Genomic DNA, 24,540 nt, shown 5'->3' on the forward strand with positions numbered 1-24,540 from the left:
TTTTGAGAAATATTTATAACCATGTTTATAACACTTTATAAATGCATCATTATTTGTAATGAATGTGTTTCTAAATGACCAAAATCACGGCCTGAAGTGTTACCAAACCTACCAGTTACTTGGAAACTGTAAACGCTGTACGGAGTATGAGCAGTGAAATCAATTTTTAGTTCTTACAGAAATAGCTTGCAGGCAGCTGTCTCTTTAAAATAAACTGATGCTGAAAAACAAATAAGTGAATAAACTAAATTGTGGTTTATAGTGAGCAGCAGGCTTTGCTTGGGGGTTAGTCTTGCTGCTCTTGGAGGACAAGACGTTGAGCTCCCATTGTGTCCCTGGCAGCCTCATTTCCTGTCGTGCCTGTCAGAGTCTTGTTTCCATATTTGTGGTTATGGTTCCGTAATTTATTTAGTTTTGTCTTTCACTCCTGCTCTCCTGGCTCCTTTTGTTTTGGATCCTGTCCCCGGCCTCCAACAGTCAGCTGTACTTGAGTCCTCCATCCACGTAGACACCCCATTTTTTTTTTTTTGCCTGTTTCCTGCTGTGCTTGTACCTGGAAGGGTCTGATTCAGGGGGCTTCGCGTCAGACCTTGGACAAATAAAACATGCTTGTCGAACTCCCCAAGGAGATGTGATACACTGCTGACTGCTCGGCTGATAACCTGCTGGCTTTTAAATTCAAATTTTAATCACTTTTCATAACCACAGACCGCGTGGTGGGGAGTTACGCTCTGGGAACACCCACTCTCTGCCTGTCGACAGGCAGAGAGCGATTCATGCTGGAACTGAGCAAACCCAAAATGCTAGTTAATCTTCATTCCGTTTAATTGCTTTGTGTCTGAATTCGAAAAACCTGCCTGCCGACTCGCTTGCCACTGAGAGGGACGGCACGGATTGCGGAATGCAACAGGGATGCCCATGTACAGTTGGGACAAGGCCCCCCCCCCCCTCTGTTTGCTTTTTGAAAAACTATAATAAAACCGTATGTCTCTTAAATACTATTTTTTTAATTGCCAGTTGTTATAACATTTAATATAAATGGAAGGACGGAAGTTAACTGATAAATACATTGCAAGTAAGAAGCTTCAGGCTTAACTTTGATTTTCACCTTGTTCCATTTGTGGAAACTCTGCTGGGAAAAGCCTAATAAATCTCATCGTCACGGGGCTGACTCCTGCCTCCAGTGCCTCATTGCGGTACCACACGTGTTCCCTGCAAATGTGAGTCATGTGCAGAGCACAGGAAGCTCAAGTTGAGGCAGTTTCGAAATTGGATCCTCTCAACCTAAATGCGACACACATACACACAGCAGGGCTGCCGGGGAGAACTCTGTGAAAAACTGCTCCTGTCAGGCTTCTAACAGGGCAGCCCGCCGAGGTGCTAATTGGCTAATGCCAATGCCTGCTAACGGACAATTCACCAAAGTCTCTGGCTCGAAGGGCTGCAGTTCGTTATTAAGCTTCTGGGTTATCGTGGGTATGCCAGTGTTTGACACGTACCGTTTCATTGAGGCCATTGAAATGGGCACATGCTGTTGCTGTTGACATTTTATCCTGATTTGCACCCGTCTTTGAATACGTGTTCAGTGTCAGTTGCAGCTAATGAATCTTAGCATATTTTGAGGGACCCGAATATGTTAATTGCAGCTGAAGAGTTTGTGTCGTTGTATTGCGTACAGGGGTTTGCACTGAAAGCAGGTATGGCGGGCAGCATTGACTGGGACATACAGTAGGTTCGATTCCTCCCCTTACAGTGTGCAAGGAATTTTCGTTGTCTTCAAACAGGGTCCTTCTCTGGTTTCCTTTTAGTCGTAAGACTAAAACCTTTCAAGTAAAATGGTGTCTCAAAATGTCCCTTTGAGTACATTATGTGCCCCGTTTGTCCCCTGAAATGGGCCAGTGTTCATACCCGGACATTCCCTGCCTTGTGCCCTTAGCTTATTGATAAGGACACCAAGCTCACTGCAACCTTGTACTGTAAATGCAGTTGTGAAATAAGGGTGCACCTAAGGATGACATATTGGTTAATAATAAACCTCTTGGGGGAAAAAAAGAATATCAGGGAAGTCAAAAAGTAAAGAATATGTGCTAGAAAATAACAATTATACCACAGAACACTCTAACAATGACCCAACTGTGCAACAGTGACCCAGAAATGACAATGAGAACGTCAACAGCAAGACTGAACTGGGCAAAATTACTGCTTTAATGAGCTTAGAGAGTTGTATTTGACAAACTAGTGAAATTTCAAATCTAGGATTAAGCTCAAAATTACATAGCTTTTTTTATTTATTTATTTTTTTATCCAGCATCCAGCACATCCAGTAATTGACTTCATTGTAGGCTTTTCTGTTTGTGTTTGTGCACTGAAATCCCACAGACAGGCTCCCGACATTGCGCTACTGCCTTTAATCAAATAACTCCGTGTTACTCAAAGATCTGCCTTAGCCATGGACTCTTCAGGAGAAAACATCTTTATGGTGTGAGACCTTTGCCGTTGACATGGCCAAACAGTGAGCAGGGCTGCAGCATCCAGAGCCGTCTTCCTCAGCACCAGAGTGTGAATAACAACATTTCTGCTGCGGCAAAGTACCCAAAGTAGGCTCATAAACTGATGGTTTCCCCCACGGGCCTCGCTATAGTAACCTTAAAATGGGCAATAATTCTGTAGGAGGGGAGCTGAATGAGGTGGGGAAAAGGGAGTCCTTGTAAAGAGTGCACAGGAAGAAAGCCAACCTGAAAAAAGAACATTCATAATGAATTATGGGAGCTCGGTGCACTCAAGCCAGCCACTCAGGGATGCTAAACGTGAACGAGTTAAACAGCTTCCGCTGCAAAGAGCTAAAGACAACAAACCCAGATGCAGATAAACTGCTGGGTCCTCCACAAAATAGCAGGATTTAGAGCTGCTTGGAAGCCATTTAAACCAAATTGCCCCACTGCCTATAGCTGCAGGGCGCTCACCACACTGCGTCTGCATCTTGCTGTTTTGGTAACATCCATTAATCTTACTCAGCAGAGCTGTTAGATCAGGATCTTACACCAGACTAACAAAGTACATGGTGCTAAAGCCTTACTAGATCAAGGCTCTAGATCTGTGAATGACGTTTGCATGGGATTCCCATTGTAGACTAATGACGGGGGTACTGCCGTCTCTAAAGCCTGGCATCCTGTCTAGGGTGTCCCCTGCCTTGTGCCCAGTGCTTCCTTGGATAATCTCCAAGCTCACTGTGCCCCTGCAGTTATCAATCCAGCTCCACAAAAAATCCCGACCAGTTATATTAATAAAACATACTTGGTAAACCAATAACACTCTCTTCATTGTTCTTTTTGTTCTCTGCCTGCTAAAGACAATAGGAGGATACTTGAAACTCCAATCACAGTCTACAATTCATCCATCTTTTGCCGCAGTAACAGCCCTGGCATCAGTAATTACAGCTCGCAGCCTAAAATTTAATTATGTCTCAGATTGGGACTGCTCTCTGTATCACGTCAAACCATCTGTCTTGAGGCACTGGCAATTAAAATTAAGCCCGAGAGGGTTCCTTTGCACTCTATACGTTCCATAGAATTCCCTGTGAATGAATACGGCATCAGCCGCCAAGGTCAGCGAACGGCAGCGTTTTTAAGTGCAGGCGACCTTGCATGTAGGACTTTGCGATTCTACCAGATGTGTAAAACTTGCAGAACCTTCTTTTCTTTCTTCTTTTTTGCTTCCTTGTTTATCTTGGGGAGCAGAGCAACAGCCACGCTTCTCGCATGCCCCTCTCGCCCCCCTCCGCCTCCGGGTTCAGCCCTCCCGCAGTGTGGAGGAGCATGGCAGCGGCTGTTGTAATTACTCCTCCTTCCTGTGCTCCTCTGAGTGGTATCCTGAGAGGCGATTGTGAGCCTGAGCGGAGGAGGAGGACGGCGCACCTGAGGATGTGTGTGGTCTGTTCCTTAAAAGCCTCACTTCCGCTTACTGGAGTGTTTATAGGCTAGACAGGCGCAGGGGACCTTACAGAGGTGGGAAAGGATGCAAAACCATCTTGTACTTATGTGTCAGGAGGTAATATACTTTATGTGCGCAGCATTCTCACAGAAAACTTCAGGGAAAGCGTCTGTTCAGGTACTTTGATCGTACAATTCCAAATTCCCACGGTGCTTGTTTTTTCTTTTTTTCTTTTAGTTCTTTTGCATTACTTTTGTTTTAAAAGTGTTGACGCATTCACGGCACCTGATGGGCTGCCGGTTGATTTGCTTATCAGAAGACATTAAGTGTCATGTTGGATGCTTTGTAGGTGCTCTCTGAATCCATGCTGCTGAAGCCAGCTGAAGCTGCTCGTCCGTGCCTGTCCTGTCCTCTTAATCACCGTTTCAGCATGTTTGACGCTCAGGATCAATCACTCAGGAAGACGTACCCTTGTAAATATTTCATTAACTACATAGGTTGCCAGCCGTGTGACACCAAAACAGGTGTTAAGGAAAGTTAACAGGGACAGCCTTGGGAAATACTCTAACCGCTTTCTTGAGGGCGTTCCTCGACCAAGCTGTAAAAACCGCACTGAAAAAATGTGATTAAATTGTTCTAGGTTTAACAACCCGGGAAGCTTAATTTTCTTGACGCTGTATGTATCTGTTAAGCTACTGAAATGACCTCAACTACTCGTCCATTCATAAATCTTCTCTGTCCACTTCTGAAGCCTGGAACTTGTCCCAGCAGGCAGGGCGCACCCTGTACGGGATGCCAGTCCATCACGGTGAATTTTAAAATCCCGTCTGTGTTTCCTCGGCGGCAGGAATGGACTCGGCCACTGTGAAAGGAAACCCATGCGCGGACTCGGCACGGCCCTGCAACCCGTGCCTGGATGCGGCCAAGGCCTGCAACCTGAACGACACGTGCAAGAAGATGCGGTCGCTCTACATCTCCGTGTGTGTCAAGGCCACGGCGGCGGCAGGAGGCACCGGTGGCGGGCGTCCGCCCTCCGCCATCGAGCAGTGCAACCGTAAGCGTTGCCACAAGATGCTGCGGCAGTTCCTGGACCGCGTGCCCACCGAGCACAGCTACCGGCTGCTCTTCTGCCCGTGCCGCGACCAGGCCTGCGCTGAGCGCCGCCGCCAGACCATCGTGCCCTCCTGCTCCTACGAAGAACGGACTAAACCCAACTGCCTGGAGCTGCGGCGGATCTGCCGCTCGGACGCGCTCTGCAGGTGAGCCTCTATCCCTCTTTACCATTTAGCCAAGTGCAATGAAACCATTAGCAGCACTGCATGCTTAATGCACTGTGATATATGGCCCTTTATGGAAATAACAGACAAAAGCAGTACATCTTTTTGAATGGATTCAAATGGATTTACAGCTGGTCCAGCCTCTCCTAGTATAACAGCATCTATTTCTAAGATGAAAGATTAGATCTACTGGGGTAAATGTCCCCAGGAGCATCTTATTAGTAAACGCAGTTACAGGTTTTCTTCTACCTTGGTGGCCTTTAGAGTTCTCCTCTGTGCACACAAATAAAATCAAGTTTAGCATTCAGTGGTATAATCACCTTTCCGGGAATCGATATGAGGTTGACGGTTAAAACCACAGACATGCATAATAAGCGCAGTCTGCAACCTGGGATGAAAAAAAAGCTTTAATTCAGCCAGCTCATTATCAACAAGCAAGATAAATATGTCAGGAGTAAAACTGCGAAACACATAACTAGTAAGCGCAGTCAATAACAGACAGAAGGGAACATGCAGAATTCACGGCTTGTTAGTGACATCAAACGCGGGACCAGCTATCAGCCGATAAACCATCAAATGTTACAGCCACGCATCCCAAACGCGATGCTTTTGTCCACTCGACACTAGGCCCAGTTAACACAGCGAACGCAAGCAGCTTTTTATACAGTTACCTTACTTCAGCTCCAGTTCCAATATGTTTGTATGCTATCAGTAGTGCCACTAAATGACATTTGAGTGGATTCACTGCAGTAATTGTTGGGTGTAAAATCTTTAGCCTTAATTTAGCAACATGTGCCCATCTATTATGTTCTTGTAAGCTAAGACCGATTTGATTAAAGTAAATAAAGAGCATTATATAAATAAGATGTTGAATGTCTTATAAGCAATTAGTACATTCATTAAGCTCAGGTGAATTAGGCGTGTGTTCATTAAGTTGAGGTGAGCTAGGAACTTGAATCCATTAAGCTCAACCTCTGGAATCGTTCCTTTTCCGAGTCTGGGGTGGTAGCTGATGTCATTCAGGGGAGTATTTGCCTGCCTCCGTCCCATCATGGGTTGACACGGGAAATTACTGTAGACGGTGATTTCAGCAGAGATGGGATTTATTGTCCTCTGCCTCCATTATAGTTACAGGCATGGCTTCCAGCTGCCAGGAGACATTACCTCAGGCAAAAAATTAGTGGGGGTGGGATTTGTGAAACCCTGCCTCCAATCCCACCACAGCCTGAGCCTATGGTTTGCCAGGAAAATCACTGGAAATCGGATGGGTTCAGCTAAGAAATATAGGACCAGTATCGCTGATACGGAGACCGAGATGTCAAACGGCTTGTAACGTGGCAAATGACTTGCACTGCATTGGAGATTATTTTGTGCTGCTTTTCTGCTGGTAGCGGGGGGGGGCAAGAACAGTATCGTTTTATGAGGAAAGACAAACAAGGAGAGATGGACGCTTCTCACAAAGGGCTTTCTCTGGGGTGGAGAAGACATGCTTGGCTTAATAAACAGCCAGATGAGGGCCTGACCAGGCTCACACTCTTGTCTCGCTTATGAATGAAAGTTAAAGGAAGCTCTCTTAGAGTACAGGTTAGCTAGTTTCCTCAGCCCTCAGTAGCCCCCATTAGTGCCAGCTAAGTGACACCCACTCTTCCTGACTGTTCATTTCTCTGGATGAGTCACCAATCAAAGCAGTGGGGAGACATTCAGCCTCTCTGCCACTAACAGCCAGTGACATTTGGGCTCTGGTCCTCTATGCTACTGGGCTCATTGCATTGTTTTTGTCATCGGTCCCTTATATCAGGTAATTTAGTAGATTTAGGCAACACATACGATGAATACCTTCAAATAGCCGCAGAGTCACTGAACAAAGGAGTATTTTAATAAGAATTGAGTGGTAAAAAAAGGTGGTGACTTATGCAGGGTGGCGGATAACGTGGGGATTGGTGGTAACTGTCCAGTACTGCTGTCTGCAAGTGTCATGGTGTTATATCCTCGAGAAAACCAATTAACAGGAATCGCCTCTGTATTCAACCTTCTGTAAAAGCATTTGTATCACCAGCATCACCAGTAACAATCATTTTGCCAGATAATTTGATTTAAGGCTTTACCCTTGATGAGATTCATTTTCTCATTTATTATAATATTGATCACATCAGAAGCTTCTAGATCCAATGAGTGCAGAGCTTAAGACCATCAGGTGGCATAGCGATTGGTTACCCCTCAGGTCATGTTTAATGGCTGGCCTTTTTGCCGAATACTGCTGCTGTGGCAGTACGATAAGCATGGAACCAGCTCAGGTGGATTGAATAACCGGTTCATCCAAAATCTCTCATTTACACAGTAGGTACCAAATTTCATTAGACGCCTTCTACTCGGCCATTAATGTACAGACTGTGGGTCTGTATGAGAACAGTATTGTGGTCACCATCTTGCCTGACCTAGATGTTCACCGATGATGTAGCTTTACCTCCACAAATGTTAAAAACAGCATTGTTTTCTACTTAAATTTGTACACATCTTGGCAAAAATTTCTGAGCCAGTGATGCTCTTCCTGACTCCAATGGCCTTGTGGGATAGTGTAGTATCCATCGGTTACAGTCAGAAATTTCGCAGGACATAGCAGTATGTCATTCCGGTACCATTCGCCTACTGCTCACTTTTCATACTATATTTCTCATACTACACAGCAAACATGTTTGTGATTTCAGATGCACCCTAAATAAGGTAAACTGCCCTTTATTAGTTACACCTGGTCTTTGACACAATCAGCCTGTTGATTGAATGTACGCAGCATGCAGACAGCATCTGCAAGCTCAGTTAACATGCAGATAAGCATCGGTACGGCTGAGTAGCGTCTCACAAACAGCTTTCTGGGATTTCCGCCTTCTTCAGTGTCTAGAGTTCAGAGGATAGCGCTATAAAGAAAAAACATTCAGTCTATGGTAATTCCTTTGCCAGAAATACCTTCTAATGAGGTCACAGGAGATTGACCAGAACATTTAATGCTAACAGATGCAAAAATAACAGAGAGGCATCTACGTGCAAACAGATGACCAACCCTTGAAGTGATTCTGGAGACAAAAGGGGGTCGTAACAGATACTACACCGGGATATCAAATAATGAGGCCACTGAGTGTGCCTGTCAATCTGCGATGAGACATGTGCCTGGCCTTTAATACAACAAGATATTTATACTTCAGCAGTTGCTTTAAACGCCCTACTGTATATCCTACAGCAAGGCCTCTCCTGGCACCGGTACCAACACCTTTTCATTTACAAGTCTGTGCCATTAACAGCTACACTACCTGCTTCATCAAACAGCAGCACAAATTATATCCCAGCAAATTGCACACTGGTGGATTAATTGTTTTGAAGCCTTGCTGTGAATCTGAGCTCATTGCTGTGAAGACATCTTAATCCTTTTTTATTTGTTTGCAGACATCTGCTGACATGAAATCATTTATAATTTTATTTTTCCGCCAGCTGACATGATTTTGCATTAGTAAGGATTCGCTCAGGCACCGATTCGGTCGCTCATCCGGGTCCCCAAACTGGCAAATTACCGCGTTTTCCTGAGAATCACCTCTAAGTACTGAAACGAGCATCAGTACCGCGGGTGAACAAACTCTGGGAGTTTGTGGGACTGTTCAGAGCACGGTCAGGAATTACAAAGCAAGGAACAGTGAAGAAAGCCCTCCGCATGAGTACAGGATGAACAGAGCTGGAAATCCTAGTGAAATTCTTCAGCTGGCAGTGAGGTGATTCTTCCATGATGAGTAGCTCCAAGGTCCTGAGCAGAAATCTAAGCTCTTCAGACCTGGGGTGCTGATGAGCGCTGCCATGGTTCAGAAAGCTGTTGGACCACTGGTGGGCAACCTCAGCGTGACTGAGATCGCAGTGAAGGACGCCCCTCTACTCCAACACTGCGTAGACTTGCCGGAGCTTGCAGGATGAGTGCAGAGACTGCTGGGTATGCACGCCACATCTCAGCTTGGTGTCCCCTGAGAAAAACACTGCTAGTTTCTGCCCACTTATAAAATAAAAGCAGTTTCCCGCAAGTCTGCCACACAGAGGCAAATCCCATCCCAGAATTTAACCCTATACCTGTTTAATTAGCAGTCCAGTTTTTTAGCTCTGTTTTTGCCCTGGGAATGACTGACTCCACAGACGCTACTGCCTGGGTGTGACTTCCTACTCCGAGTCCTTAATGTTTGACCATTAATCCGTATGCAGAGTCTGGGGTTTCACCACCGTCTCTGATGGCTTCCTAATTAGAGAACCAAGTCCTGGGAGTAAAACTTATACATACGATAAATTATTCATTTACCAGAAGCAAATTAATGCTCATTTAGCGATGCTTAGTTTAGCACAATGAACCGAAGGTAATCAGTAATCCGCTGAAGAATTTGCTGAGCACCGTACTTATGATAGTTAGATCTGTCAGTTTTGGTATCCTCTTGGGTGTGATTCTCCTTTGGCTGGTGTGATCATGATGCCAGTAACAGCCATCGCCATTGGCTTAAACACAGTTTTCTTATCAGCTAGACAATTATCCATTGGCTGCAACAGTCCCTTGGGCTTGGTGTTCCGGTTACTGTGAAGAATCCCCTTCCCCCCCTCCTCCCCCCTCTCCCCCCAGAGTGCTGGCATGCCACCAAGGAAGGACTCCCTGGATTCTGCATTTTTTATAATTTTTTTCTTTCTGTCAGGCATCCCAAAGGATACCTGCAGGGGGCTTTGACCCCCACTCTGTCATGGGGACTTGCAGTTGGGTGATGAATGTGCAGTAGGTTGGAGGCAGAACTGGCCTCTGTCTCAGTGGGTTATGTGCCGCCTCATAACCTTATACTATAAAAACAGACACCGAAGTCAGTGATGTAGAATGATTCACTCATTGATTGTGCGTCATCAGAGGTCAGTAACCGGAGGAAAAATGATCATTAATCAACTTTAACAAACTCCAGTCCAGTACTGTATATCCCCACAACACTGAAAAGCAAGCTGTCCTTACCAGTGCCCAGTGTGACGATGTAGATTATCGGATTACTTTCCATGAACATCATTTTGTCACTGTAAATATATAGAGAACTGTATTATCCTGGAGGAAAATTAGATATGCATAATGTGACAGTTTGAAAAGCAGCCCAGTTTTTTTGAAAATTTGCAAGTTATGAAAGATGTTTTCAGTGTGGAGTTTTTATGTGCTGCAGAAAAGTCACACTGGAAGGTTCACTTTAGGGAAAGTAACTCTCAAAGGCTTCTTTAAAATGTAGGTCAGCGTAAGGCTGCTGTTTGACAATAAAATCTCAAGCAGGGTAACTCGGTATATACACATGCGTTTGCAGAAGATGTATTGGCACAGTCATATAGACGTACACAGCCGTGTGTGTATACATGCAGGCAGAAGCACATGTGTGGGACAAGCACACACACACACATACTCAGACTGCAGCTCCAGCGGTTGTAGCCCCAAGTCAGTGGGACAAGCAGGCCAGCACCCACAACACCAAGGTTGTGAGGTAACAGCACCGGGAGCCACTGCAGGGGGGGGATGGGGGGGGGAGCAGCCACAGCAGAACAGAACAAAGACACGCTAAGCAGCAGCTGTCGTAATGATCCGACAGCGGCCTCTGCGAAATGGCCCGGTGCTGGTAATCATTTTCATTTCAGCTGCGGTTTCTTTCCATTGACAAATGCTGTATGAACCCTGCTGGTGATCTGTTAACAACAAGATAGACCTGATTTTTAAAGGGCCATTTCCTCTTCACTGAGTCACTGAAAGGGGTCTCGGGTCTCTTTGCAATCAAAAAGCACTGATTCGCTTATAAATATACAGAGAAGTTTTTTAATGTATATGAATGAAGCTCTGTCAGTGCTGCCTCCAGTGACCCCCACCCTATTGCCCTGTCCTGTCCCCTGCTACCTATATCACCCCATACCAAAGAGTAAGTTCTCAGATGCCCCCAGGGGTGCTGTTCCGTGGTGTGTCACCCCCCCCCCCCCCGATCTACGCCTGCCAGTGAGCAGTCAGGTTGCTCTCGGAGCGTCTCGCTAACGACTGATGGGACTCGGTGTCGCGTGTTGCCCAGACTGCTCTGTCTGCTGCAAACAAGGCAGCCGCTGACTCTGACAGGAAATGCTGCGTGTCTTTGTTCTGCTTCAGCATTGTTTATGAGTTCGGGGGGGGGGGGGGATTGGAAGTCTGCCCCCTCCATCTAACGCCATTTAGCTGAGCAAATTGGCCCTCTCCAGCGAATTGACTTGGGGAAGACTTTCTGGGTCTATTTGCACGCGATTCTGGCGGCTTTTTCTCCTTTTCGCTCCACTATTCACGGCACGTACCGCGATTAATTCAGTCAATTAAGAACACAGCACTTCTGCCTGTTTAATTAACCGTCGCCGTACCTTGTGCTCGATAAAGCAGACGAGAGAGCGCGCACATACAGCTGAGAGTCCCTCCCTGTTGTGAATCAGAATTCTGTAAACAATGTATTATTTTTTCTGCTTCTGACAATGAAGCAAAATGGCTTTTATATTACAAATCTCTCTCCGGCCCTTCTGCAGGCCTATTGTACTGACACAATGAATGGCTTTGCTAGTCCTTCATCATTTCTTTTCAAAAATGTTTAATACTCTATACAAGCCCCTAAATATTTTAATTTGTTCATTTCAAATAATAGTTTCATCTTAACGGCCTATTATAATATTGAGTTAGTCTCTTCATCACCATAGTAACTCCTGACCAACGCAAGTCATATTCATAAAAAAGCGTAACCAGGGACTGAAATTGCGTTAAATAATTTTGTGCGGTTTTTTTTGATCAGAAATGGTAACAAAACGATTCTTAAGTGGAATATTTGTAATTATCCAGAAAATGTAATGGTTGACAGAAGATCCATTCATTGACAATAAACGCTATCAGGGCCATTAGAAACTAGGCCAGGACACCCGATTCCGCTAATCAGCCTGACCAAATCAATTTTGAGACTTTTTATACTTTTTAATGACTGTAAAGAGAGCTGAAGGCACAATCAGAATCTGAGCATGATAATAATCCCAAAATATCGATTCATGCATTTCCTAGAATTTGTATTAACAAGGATATTTAACCCCTGGCCCACACTCAGTGCTGGTCAGCCCATCCAGGCCTAGAGCTCCACCTTGAGGGAGAGGGCCAACTCAGCGAGTTATGAGTCCCCTCTGGGGTCTAGGGGTAGGGAACACACTTTCACTGACTGGGGCATGATCACACATTTCATTCAGTATCATAAACTTAATTCATGGCAAATAAATTATTTCTTATATATTTGTTTTGGCATTACACTCACATTTATTTTAATGTGCTTTGTAAATATGTCAGATTTATGTTAAGTTGTAATTTGACATCAAAGTATAGATATTGCAGAATGCAGTTTGGAGCACTTGCAGAAACATTATACAAGTACACAGTAAGCAATGGTGCCAGTTTGTTTTGATCCCAGATTTGATCTGATCACCAAAGTCTTGGCTACGTGTGCGGCTGTTTAGAATGTGAATGGCGATCTTCAAGTGAGGGCGGCACTACACGCCCCCAATGCAGGTAAAACAAAGTAAGGTTACATGGTTTGCTTTACTTTTTTTGCCGTTTTAACCTAAATTTTAAAACTTTAATACTTCCGACAATGGACGTTTTGAAAAGAAGACACATTACAGATTTAGCCAGCGTTTTTCATGTTTCTACAATTATATTTCAGGGAGTTATGAACTTAAATACACGACAAAGATCCGCAGCATCGCCGAGGGTGCCGTCAACCCCAGAGGTTAATGGCGGCCTACTTACTCCTCGCTGGTGGGTGATGAGGGAATACCAGCAGTAAAGATTGCCTTGGGCTCTACTTGGGCTTCAATCAGCAATGGCCTGCCTGTTAGTTCAGGAGTGACAAAGACAGGGGTCTTCACCAGACCAGCTGCTGTACCCCTTTTCTTTGTGAGCAGGTCGCGTCTGGCCGATTTTCACATGAACTGCGAGACGACGGTGCACTCCATCACCAGCTGCCCCAACGACAACTACCAGGCCTGTCTGGCCTCCTACACCGGCTTGATCGGTAAGTCCGACTCATTATACCAGCATTTCTCGAAACCCTGTGGTCTTATGGACGCGTCAGAGCTCCCCTGCGATTGCTGATTCATACCGTATTCCGTAACACCTGCCTCTCTTTGCACGCCCAATCCGCCGCTCGATAGTTTGTAGCATGTGCCGCAGAGCGCCGGAAACTTCCTAAGTACTTCCTGGTATAGAGGCATCCCTAGACGCATGGGGTGTCACGCGTGTGACGCCCATCTGGTCTGGGGTGGGGGCCGGGGGGGGACTCTGCAGGAACGGACATGACGCCAAACTACATGGATGCCAGCCACAGCAACTTTACCATCTCACCGTGGTGCACGTGCCGGGGCAGCGGGAACCAGGACGAGGAGTGCTCCGCCTTCCTCAGGGACTTCCGGGACAACGTCTGCCTGAGTAAGTATGTCACCTTTCTGGGTACTGCACTGTGCATGACCACCCCCCCTAAGGAAGGGATGAGTCTCAGCCTTAAAGTATACTGCTTTAGTCTTCTCATCTCTTATTTCTGGGATGGGGGGTCTAAATAAAATAACCTTTCTAAGCTAAATTTGATTAATCGGCCACATAAAACGTTGCACCTTCGTGGTCCGTAAGGACTCATATTCTTAGGCAAATTGTTGACATTTTCAAAAGATCTGTATCAAAGTTTTGTACTTTCGATTTTCCCCCTGATGTTATTTACTCTATGGTGCCCGAACGTGAACTGGGAGCAGTGCTGGGGATGTCGGAAAAGCGATCCACTACAGACAGAGGTGGAAAGTTCCGGAAAGTACAAATCCAGACCGAGGTTTTGTTTCAACCAACCAGTCCGGCTTGTACTTTGTAGACCTGAACTTTCCATCGCTGTCTTTAACAGAAGGCTTTTGTGAGTGAGTTACCCAGCACTGACTGGGAATATATGTATAATAAATAGGTCTGTGATTTTGGCTGGTCTGGGGCATGTTCCGACAGATGCAGGCAGCACAGTAAGTTTATACCGTCATCACAGCTGTTGCAGTTTATATAAGTCCCTTTAAGGCAGTGATTCCCAACCGGGGGTACGCGTACCCCTAGTGGTACGCGAGCACATTACAGGGGGTACGTGGAAAAAAAATTTATATTTAATTTCCCTGATGATGGGTAAATATTATCAGCCATTCCATTAGCTGTGCCCTGGTATAGAAAGAAAATCTATCTGGGATGTGTTGCTTAATGAATTAAATGTTCAAGTTATGGAGATTTAATAAAATGTTTTAAATTTGATAATCAGTTGTACGTTCTACTTTTATTGAATCATCAACACATTTGACAAAGGGGGTACTTGTGGTATGAGAAAATCTCTCAGGGGGTACACAATTCAAAAAAGGTTGGGAAACACTGCTTTAAGGAATGAGTAAGTTATAACACACTTGATGCTCTGTGTCATCCGACGATAATGGAAATTAGGGGCTATGAATGTTTATGAAGCTTGTTTGCTGTAGTTATGAATATTAATGGCCCTGCATCAAAAGTGTCTCAAAAGGACTGACATCAGCGGATGATTCAGTTTGGTATTTAATTGCCGCTGTGCTAAATTGCTACTTTTGGCCATTTCTCATAACAAAGACACAGTGATTAAATTATGTAATTACAAATGCAATATTGCTGCATTCCTCAAACTCTGAAACAAGTGTCCTGTGACCTCGGTGAGAGGGCATTTCAGTCCGGATTTGCACAGAGGACCTCATGCGTGCAAAGTTTTTTTTAAAGAAAGGAATGGAGCAATGATACCTATGTGTCATGTATGTGGTACGGAGAGGTGTAATGCAGACGCCGCCTTTGGAGCACCTAGCCAGCTAACCAGACATCCTGTGAAAAATACACTCACAGCACTGTTAGCAGATGTCAAACCGAAGCATTACACCAACTCTGTATGTTCCCTTATTCTCCATCCTCCAGGAGCATTGAGGAGGATAGAGAGAAGCTTTGTTTCCTGTTTTTTTATTGGTTTGTTTTTTAATTACTTGGGGGGGGGGGGGGGGGGGACTTTAGTAGTTTGTTATAATGCGAAAGAACAACATGAGCCGTAACAAACTGGAGCCAGCTGAGCGACCGGGGGGGGGGGGGGGGGGGGGGGCGCTGACTGCTCACACGCAGGATGTCCCAATGTGCCAGCTGCTTGTATTCACATTATTTTTTTTTTGAGAGCTACAATGTTCATTTTACAGATTTGCTTTCATTGACATCAGTTGCAATTCACAGTTTTATACAACCGATAATGGGGTCTGAACTCGCACGGTTACAATCCTTCTGCCGGCAGTCCTCCGCGCGTGTACTACGAACATTCCGGCTTTAGGCCTTTTTCACAGTGTCACACTTTTTTTTAATTTATTTTTTTAACAAAATTCTTCATTTTGAACTTTTCCTTATTGGCTTAATATATCTCTGTGGCTGGGAGAATGATAAAAAAAGTAACACGACATGTATAAATTATAAAATAGTGAGATGTAAATGTTTATGCATGGGTTAGTGCACGACAAGCTTTGCATTTTATGCTTTTAAAGACATGACTGGGGAGGTAGAGAACAAGCCGACATGCAGTGCATTTAAAAACGTGTAACGCGCAGCTTGGAGTGCATCAACCCGCTTGTGCCACAGTTACAATACATTTGGCTTTACACATTTGTACCTAAAGACATTATTTCCACATTTATGAGCTTAAAACATATTCATTAATAGAACTGCTTTCTCCTAGCTAATGATTAAACATTTCTGTGTCATTTCTGTTCATTTTAAATTGTGTCCCACAGCTGACATTTGAAACAGCATTGGTTAGAGTTATGGGTTATAATCGTGCATTGATTTAATACCTGACTGACACTATGTGTGCAGTTAAAGAAAATTAATCAACATCCTTCTGACCAATCAGATTTAAGAATTCAACAATGCTGTGGTAATAAATTAAAATGTTATAGACATTAAACACCTAAGTGATGCCCAGTAATACACTCACTGGCCGCTTTGTTAAGCCCTCTTCGCTGAGACCTGTTTTTGCCTCTATTTCTGCTTTAGGGGTAGAGCTGTATGTTCACAGAGAGCCTTTCTGTACATCACTGTTGTACTGAGCTGTTATTTTTGCCCTTGTGGCCTTTTAGCTTTAATGAATCTAGCCAATCTCCTCTGATCTCTCTCATTAACCAGGTGTTTTCATGCACAGACCAGCCGCTAACTGGATGTTTTGGGTTTATTGCGTTATTCTTTGCAGACACTGTAGTAAAAACGTGTGAAAATTCCTGAATGGTGCCTGCGATCCTAAATCCACAAAGTCTAGCACCAACAATCACACCCGCATTTAAAATATGCATCTCCTCCAGCGCTTAGCCAAACAGTAGATAAACCACTTGACCCTGTATCTCAGTTGCAGTCATACAGTATGATTCACTGTTTGCGGAAGCAGGCCAATCCCATTAACAAGCTGGTCAACCTAATGAACTGACCACAGAGTGTATAAGAAGGACACAAGTTAAAATAAAAACTTTTCAATCGGATGTCAGCACACGATACTATATCTATCAGAAGCCTTTATTCCAGGAGTGTTCTTAAATCTCTCCACCTCATCTCCCTAACAGCAGAGTAGTTACCTTGAGATCATAATTATGATCTTTATCATGAAAAAGGAATGTAAAACCCTATAACCTGTAAAAGCAGCAGCTTGGTCAGTAATTAAGGAATTCGGTTCCGTGTCAAGGGTCCCATCACAAGCGTCCATCCACATAAGGTGATAAAACGTAAGTGATTGCAAGAGATCCAACCAGTGCCAGTTACAGCCTGACTGATGACTAGGAGAACTACTCAAAGCATGATTTTAGGTTTGCCGGTATGTTTGCTTTCAGTGACCCAAGCAAGGCAACATAATTGGTCAAGGGATCTAAGCCCGCTGAGCTGCAGACGCAAGTTCACAGCTGGGGGAGTCAATTTAGTCCTTCCTGTGTAACAAATTCGTTGTGCAGAAATGAAACTCCACCTCTCTGGACACTTCAGGTAAGTAACTGGTCTGGCAGCCAGGGGCTGAACTTGTGATGCCAAAATGAGGAAACTCTTGAGGTAAAGGTCCATGTCCAGGCTTCTGCTTTGCTTCTAAGGCTCCTGCTCCTACACAGGATGCTCCTCTACATCCTCTGCGGCACAACCAGCGCCTCACCCTGCTCTCTTTCTGTCCTCCTGCATAGAGAACGCCATTCAGGCCTTTGAGTATGGTCCAGACCCCGGCATGCACCCCGTCCCCCAGCCGGTGACCCCCTCATCCAAGACGTATGTAGGCCCGATGAGCATCTCTACAGAAACTGCCCCACCTGCCAGGCCGGAGACAGACGCCTGCATCTTCTCAGAGTGTGCTAGCCTGGAGGTATGCGTCTGTCAGCCGTGGCATTTCTGTCCTGATATTACAGTACATATATATAGCTTTTACTCCCAGTCTTGTGCACTAAGCTGTCTGGGGTATGCTCCAGGTCTCCCTACAACCCTGACCAGGATAAGTGGTTGCATGATGGATGGATGGATGGATGGATGGATGGATGGATGGATGGATGGATGGATGGATGGATGGTTAGCCACCTTATCGAAAGAATGAATGTCACATTTATATAGCGCTTTTGAAGACACCTGAAGCACTTTACAGAACCAATGGGGAGCCACATCGACCACAATCAATGTGTAGCCCCCACCTGAATGAAAGAGACGGCAGCCATTCTGCACCAGTATGCTCACCACACCATAGATAAGGTAGTGATGGGGCAGTTAGATATAGGGAATGATTAAGAGGTCAGATTTGAAAGGGCAACAGTGGGCAATTTTAGCCAGGACATCGGGCAATCACCCTCACCCTTTAGAAAGATGGCCAGGGATCTTTTTTGACCCCCGAAAGTCACTACCTCAATTTTATGTGTCATCCGAAGAGCAGAACCATTTTCACAGCACAGTGTCCCTCCCCATCACTGCACTGGAACATTACAATCCACACAGACCACCAGATGGGCTCCCCTGTTGGCCACAGTGTCCCCGTCACTGCACTGGAACATTACGATCCACACAGACCACCAGATGGGCTCCCCTGTTGGCCATAGTGTCCCCGTCACTGCACTGGGACATTTCGATCCACACAGACCACCAGATGGGCTCTCCCATTGGTCACAGTGTCCCCATCACTGCACTGGGACATTACGATCCACACAGACCATCGGATGAGCTCCCCTGTTGGCCACAGTGTCCCCGTCACTGCACTGGAACATTACGATCCACACAGATCACCGGATTGGATCCCTTGTTGGCCACAGTGTCCCCGTCACTCCACTGGGACATTTCGATCCACACAGATCACCGGATTGGATCCCTTGTTGGCCACAGTGTCCCCGTCACTGCACTGGGACATTACGATCCCCACAGATCACCGGATGGGCTCCCCTGTTGGCCACAGCGTCCCCGTCACTGCACTGGAACATTACGATCCCCACAGACCACCGAATGGGCTCCCCTGTTGGCCACAGCGTCCCCGTCACTCCACTGGGACATTTCGATCCACACAGATCACCGGATTGGATCCCTTGTTGGCCACAGTGTCCCCGTCACTGCACTGGAACATTACGATCCCCACAGACCACCGGATGGGCTCCCCTGTTGGCCACAGCGTCCCCGTCACTGCACTCTAACATTACGATCCACACAGATCATAGGATGGACTGACCTATTAGATACACCAACACCTCTTCCAGCAGCAACACAGCTTTCCTAGTTGGTCTCCCATCCAAGTACCAGTCAGACCCAAACTTGCTTAGCTTCCGATGGATTACTTAATCTGAACTGCAGGTGGTATGGCTGTGATTGTACTGTAAATTAGGTGGTAATTAAACTATGTTCAAAACTCTCCAAACTTCCATATTCAAGCATTGTAACTCCCTACCCTTTGCACTTCAAGCCAGATGTATCCCCCCTCCCCTCTTTGCACGTTTTGTGGCACGGCGCAGCTCACTCAGAGGAAACCTCAGACGAGGGACAGTACCAACAGCAAGAGACGATAGTCATTATGCCAGAATGCAGTCTGCCCCAAGCAGGGTCACCCTGCCCTTCCCGTCACAGGGGAACCGTGTCTTGTCAGTGGGATTGTAATGCACTTATATACAGATTGACTGCATTTGCTGCAGGAAGGGGCACTGCAGTTTGAGAAGAGGGGCTGGCACAGCATCAATCACCTCGCAAATAATCTTTGCAATTTTTGGTGAGATGATAAAAAAATAGGAGCGCAAGAGTTTCTCTAAGATGGACGGAATGTTAAATAGCTACGCCATCTACTGACCCCCAGCGTCTGTCAGAATGCAAGCCTCCAAGCACAGGGAGCAGGGCTATGATCCACTATTATATTTACAAAGCCATTTTTTGTTAGTGTGTAAATAAATAAATAGATGCAGCATTTGAAAATTTCCAAGGGCACTAATAGAGAAATATTGTATTACGGGCTAACAGCAGCCTAGGCCCACTACCAAAGACTTATTATTAGTCTCCAGACACCGTGATAAATGGTGGCTTCTCCCCATCCACGCCCAGACAAGCAATCAAAGGCTGAGAGATGGGACCGCACTGCAACTCCCCGCCCCCCCCCCCCCCCCCCCCCCCAAGAAAATTCCGGCTTTAATTTGCAGTGAGCAGCACAAGTATTTCAGTGGTACGTGGCATCAATCACCTGGCTGGAAGGTGCCCTGCCTGTGCGGGCTGAGGGAGGAGGGGCCATGGGCCGTGAGCCGGCCTGCATGCGGCTCCAATCCCATCTCATAGTGGTGCGCCTGCATGCGGGCTGAGAGAGGAAGAGTAATGAACTGTGAGATGGCCTGCATGCGGCTGTGATCCCATCTCATAGCGGTGCACCTGCATGCGAGCTGAGGGAGGAAGAGAAATGAACCGTGAGACAGCCTGCATGCGGCTGTGATCCCATCTCATAGCAGTGCACCTGCATGTGGGCTGAGAGAGGAAGAGTAATGAACCGTGAGATGGCCTGCATGCGGCTGTGATCCCATCTCATAGCGGTGCACCTGCATGCGAGCTGAGGGAGGAAGAGCAATGAACCGTGAGACAGCCTGCATGCGGCTGTGATCCCATCTCATAGCAGTGCACCTGCATGTGGGCTGAGGGAGGAAGAGCAATGAACCGTGAGACAGCCTGCATGCGGCTGTGATCCCATCTCATAGCGGTGCACCTGCATGCGGACTGAGGGAGGAAAAGCGAGGGAGTGACAGACAGGCTGAACGCAGCTGTGATCCCATCTCATAGCGGTCACCTGCATGCAGGCTGAAGGAGGAAGAGCGATGAACTGTGAGACAGCCTGCATGCGGCTGTGATCTCATCTCATAGCGGTCACCTGCAAGCCTGCTGAAGGAAGTAGAGCGAGAGAGTGTGAGATGGCTTACATGCAACTGTGATCCCATCTCATAATGGTGTGCCTTCGTGCTGGATAAGGGAGGGAGAGCAAGGGAGCATGAGACAGCCTGCATGTGGCTGTGATTCCATCTCATAGTGGTGCGATTGCTGGCTGTCTGAGGGAAGAAGAGTCAGGGAGTCAGGGAGTGCGAGTCAGCCGGCACACAGTTGCAATCCCATCTCACAGCCGTGCGCTACAGTGTATTGCAGCCACGTGTCGGCCCTCTCACACTCCTCATTACTCTGCTCCTTCTGATAAATTCAATACTGCTGTACTGTCGTGAAACATCCTTAGAAATCCAGCAGGGGCTCATTGTCAGAACTGTCCTTGTTCTTTGAAACTGATCAAAAACAAACAAAAAAGTCCTTGTGATTTTATTCATTGCGCATCTCCTCCCAGTCAGCTTATTAGATGCACAATATCAGACAATATTAGACAGTGTACAATATCAACAGTTTTAATTACAATCAGCTTTGGTAATGCCCTGGTCATTTTCTATTTTACTGGAATAACAAACAGCATAAGAAGTGCCTAATTAATTAGCAGTCGCCACAATAAGTGGCATTCTGTAGTGCATGAGAACCCGACCCCAGGATTTGAACCCATAACCCTCCTGGTTTCATATCTGCTTCCTTAGACCACAGTGCCACCTGATGCTATGGACTCGTAATCACACCAATGGCAGCAGTAAACCGTGTAAAATAAAACACAATAGTTGCGCTTCCTTTGAAAAGAAGAGCTGATAGGCTCTGTGATATGCCAGTGTATTCTGCATATCCCATAACTTTGATCCCATTCACACGCGTCCTCAAACAAGTGTTAGTTTAGTCGTCATACTATCAATTGTTTATTTTTAAAAATTGAAAAAGACATTAATGGCCATGATGAATAGTATTCAATAGACTTTGAATTTTCCTTTAACTGCTGATGTGAATTGAATAATTTCTGTAGTCATACATTGGAATGAGAAAGGATCTTAAACTATGTGGAGTATGTAGAGATTCATGATTATCAACCGAGAAACCTGTATCTTATTAGAGGGATACGATCAAATGAAAGGCACTATTCAGTGTGTGTGAGGCTTTCAGTGAAGTGTGCTTACGCTGGGCTGGCTGGTAATGGAATAGTGACATGAAGTCAGTTGGGCGGGCAGTGGTCACGCAAAGACTGGTCCTCGGACAGGCGCTGCTCCCTGGGGGCCCGGGAGCCTCTCCAGTAGGGGGGTGATGCTTAGATGATGGATGTAGTTTCCCCTGCATGTCCGCTGCTGACCAGAACCCGCTCATACACAGCTTGGGACCTGAAAGCTCTTTGGAAGAATGGATGACAAACGCACATAAATAGCTAATGTCATGTGGCTTTGTGTGTTTGCTGTAGGCACAGTTAGGTTCACTTTGATTCATTCGAAACGTTGGTCTTTCCCACTTCCACAGACACCTCTGGACCTCATCACGGAAAGTTCCGGCACCTCACAGGGAGTGGGGAGTGACCGGTCCGCAGGTGACCGGGCCGCCATCTGGCCGTGGGCCCTCGGCATGTCCTGCGTCCTGCTTGGACTGGCTCTATAGGGCCCGTCGCGGGCCATGACACCGAGTAACTGGACGAGCATGCACTCAGCATACAAACTGCCCTCCTGCGGAGACTGTCGGATACCCAGCCGTCCTGCTCTACCTTTCGTATGGAAAACAGTGACAACACAGGGAGGGGAAAATCTAAAATAACCACTCTCACAAGGGCTGGGAGGAATAGAGAGAGAGAGAGAGAGGGAGCAGCTGCAGACTCCAAATCCTAAATCCAGGACTGGAAAGAAGACATCGCTATGACCTGCATATGAATCAGTTCATGACCCCACCCCCTCGCACCTCATAATCAATCACAGGAGTGTCTATTGGCTCTCACAGCCCCACAGTTCCGCTTTCTCCTTATCTCTCTCCCACAGGGATGTAAGCTGCACACCCCTGAATTCCTGCACTCCTCTCAGCTGTTCACAAGATGTTGGGAAACCTTCAGGTGTAAACCTCTATTTGTGTGTAATGGTGTAGAGAAAACGAAACAAACAAAAAAAACCTGCAGCTCTTGGGGACTGTACTAATGAATTTTAAATGAAGAAAAAAAATTGACCAAGACAGAAAGCAGAGGTTTTCAAACTCAAACTGAGCTCCATTGAGGAGCCTTTTACAGTCAAAAAGGAAGTTGGCCATTTTCCAACCTCAGTGTGTGTGTTATCCTTTCTCAGAGTAGATAAGAGATATTTCCCATTTATTGTACATATGTAAAACCTTTATACAAATCACAGATATATAACTATAAGTTACTCCCGGGGTCTAACAGGATGGTCAGAGTATCGAGAAAATAAAGCACTTTTGGGCAGCTTGGTTGGGGATGGGTGCTATATGAACATTAATTAGATTGGAAGGAGGAGGTTGCATTCGACGTTCAACTGTGGAACTTGACAGTGCCAATAATGATCTGGTGTCTCGAGGTGTTATTATGTGTCATCATATTTCCTTTTTTTTGCCAACTGAGACATTTTTAAAAAGGCACACTAGAGCTGGTCTCCGTTTGCAGGGGACAGGAAACTGCCCGTATGTTTTCGTTATAGCGTGTGATCCATCGCGTGGCCTTACTTACCCGTCTTTGTTCGTTTCCTTTTACATAACGGCCCCTGAATTTCAAAGAGAGCCACCAGTGGGTGAGGGAGTACAAGGAGTGGGGGGGGGGGGGGGGGCATAGAGCTGGCAAGTGTTTGGAAGTTGCAGCTTTTAGCGAGCGAGCTAAAGCTGAAACCTATTACATCAACATTCCAGTGCTTAAAATACAAATTAAATATCTCTTTTTAAAAGCAGAATCGAGCTTAGCTGTATTTTACTGTCTGACCTTCAACTCAATTGCTTTCTGATCTTTTTGTGTAATTAAATAACAGTAAATAAATGCGGTAGAGATACTGCTGTTGTTATGGTTCGTTAATCGAGCAGGCAGCCTCACTACAAGCTGCCAGAGTACAAATGACAGCGTAAAGAACAATTACACAACTGCAGATTGCAACTGGACAGTGACGCGTTGTACGAAGAGTATGGAGGAGATGCGGTGGTGTAGCTTATGGGAAGCTGGCAGGAATTCTGACCTTGGTATGAGTGAGACACCAGCCGATCCGAACATTGGGATATCATGAATTATGGGATGTTGTTCACAATGGTGACCGCGCTTGGTGAGATGCTGCGATGTAGGGCTTATTCGGGACAGTCCTGAGGGACGTCAGTCAGTTATTGAGGTAGGTTAGTACTATAAAGGTTATTTGTTCAATCTTGGTCGAAATACTTTCCCTCAAATGTATTATTAAAATTACGACTCAGTGAGTTACTGTAGGGAAATTTGCTTTGAATGTGTTAGCTAAGCATTGAGACGGATTGGTGTGTTTGTGGTAGCACCCATGCTGAACTGAGTAAAACTATGACACATAAAAATGGATTTGTGTGATTACCAAAACGTGTACATTTGTCTATAAATCAACCAAATGTATGTGTAAAAAATGTTTAGACAGCATTTCTGGGGTTACCAGGTAAGATATCAGGTATCTTCAGTTTAATTTTGTTTGTATAGCTCTTTGTCACAAAGCACTTTACAGAGTCCCAAAGTCCCCAGAGAGTAAGTCTGAGGTGACAATGGCAAGGTGAACCTCCCTGAGAGAGCAAGAAGCCTTGTGAGGCCCATCCTCATGTGGCTGGCAGCAAGTAGTACAAGCTTTCATCATTGGGTCGTCTTTTTTGGTTTTTGTTGTTATTGAACAATGAAGCTAAGCTGTCGCGTTGATA

The 24,540-nt window shown here is 45.8% G+C and overlaps 1 protein-coding gene across 1 annotated transcript in view; it reads left to right on the forward strand.

The window, feature by feature from the left end:
* LOC125746659 (GDNF family receptor alpha-2-like) overlaps positions 1 to 23,448 on the forward strand; it is a 52,847-nt gene extending 29,399 nt beyond the window's left edge. The window contains exons 4-8 of the mRNA XM_049020918.1: positions 4,778 to 5,189; positions 13,179 to 13,288; positions 13,561 to 13,701; positions 17,493 to 17,668; positions 22,162 to 23,448. Coding sequence (XP_048876875.1) covers positions 4,778 to 5,189; positions 13,179 to 13,288; positions 13,561 to 13,701; positions 17,493 to 17,668; positions 22,162 to 22,296 — 974 coding nt within the window. The 3' untranslated portion in view covers positions 22,297 to 23,448. The remainder of the gene's footprint in view (positions 1 to 4,777; positions 5,190 to 13,178; positions 13,289 to 13,560; positions 13,702 to 17,492; positions 17,669 to 22,161) is intronic.
* The last annotated feature ends 1,092 nt before the right edge of the window (positions 23,449 to 24,540 follow it).

Source organism: Brienomyrus brachyistius, chromosome 7 (assembly GCF_023856365.1).
Source record: "Brienomyrus brachyistius isolate T26 chromosome 7, BBRACH_0.4, whole genome shotgun sequence".
Classification (NCBI taxonomy): Eukaryota; Metazoa; Chordata; class Actinopteri; order Osteoglossiformes; family Mormyridae; genus Brienomyrus; species Brienomyrus brachyistius.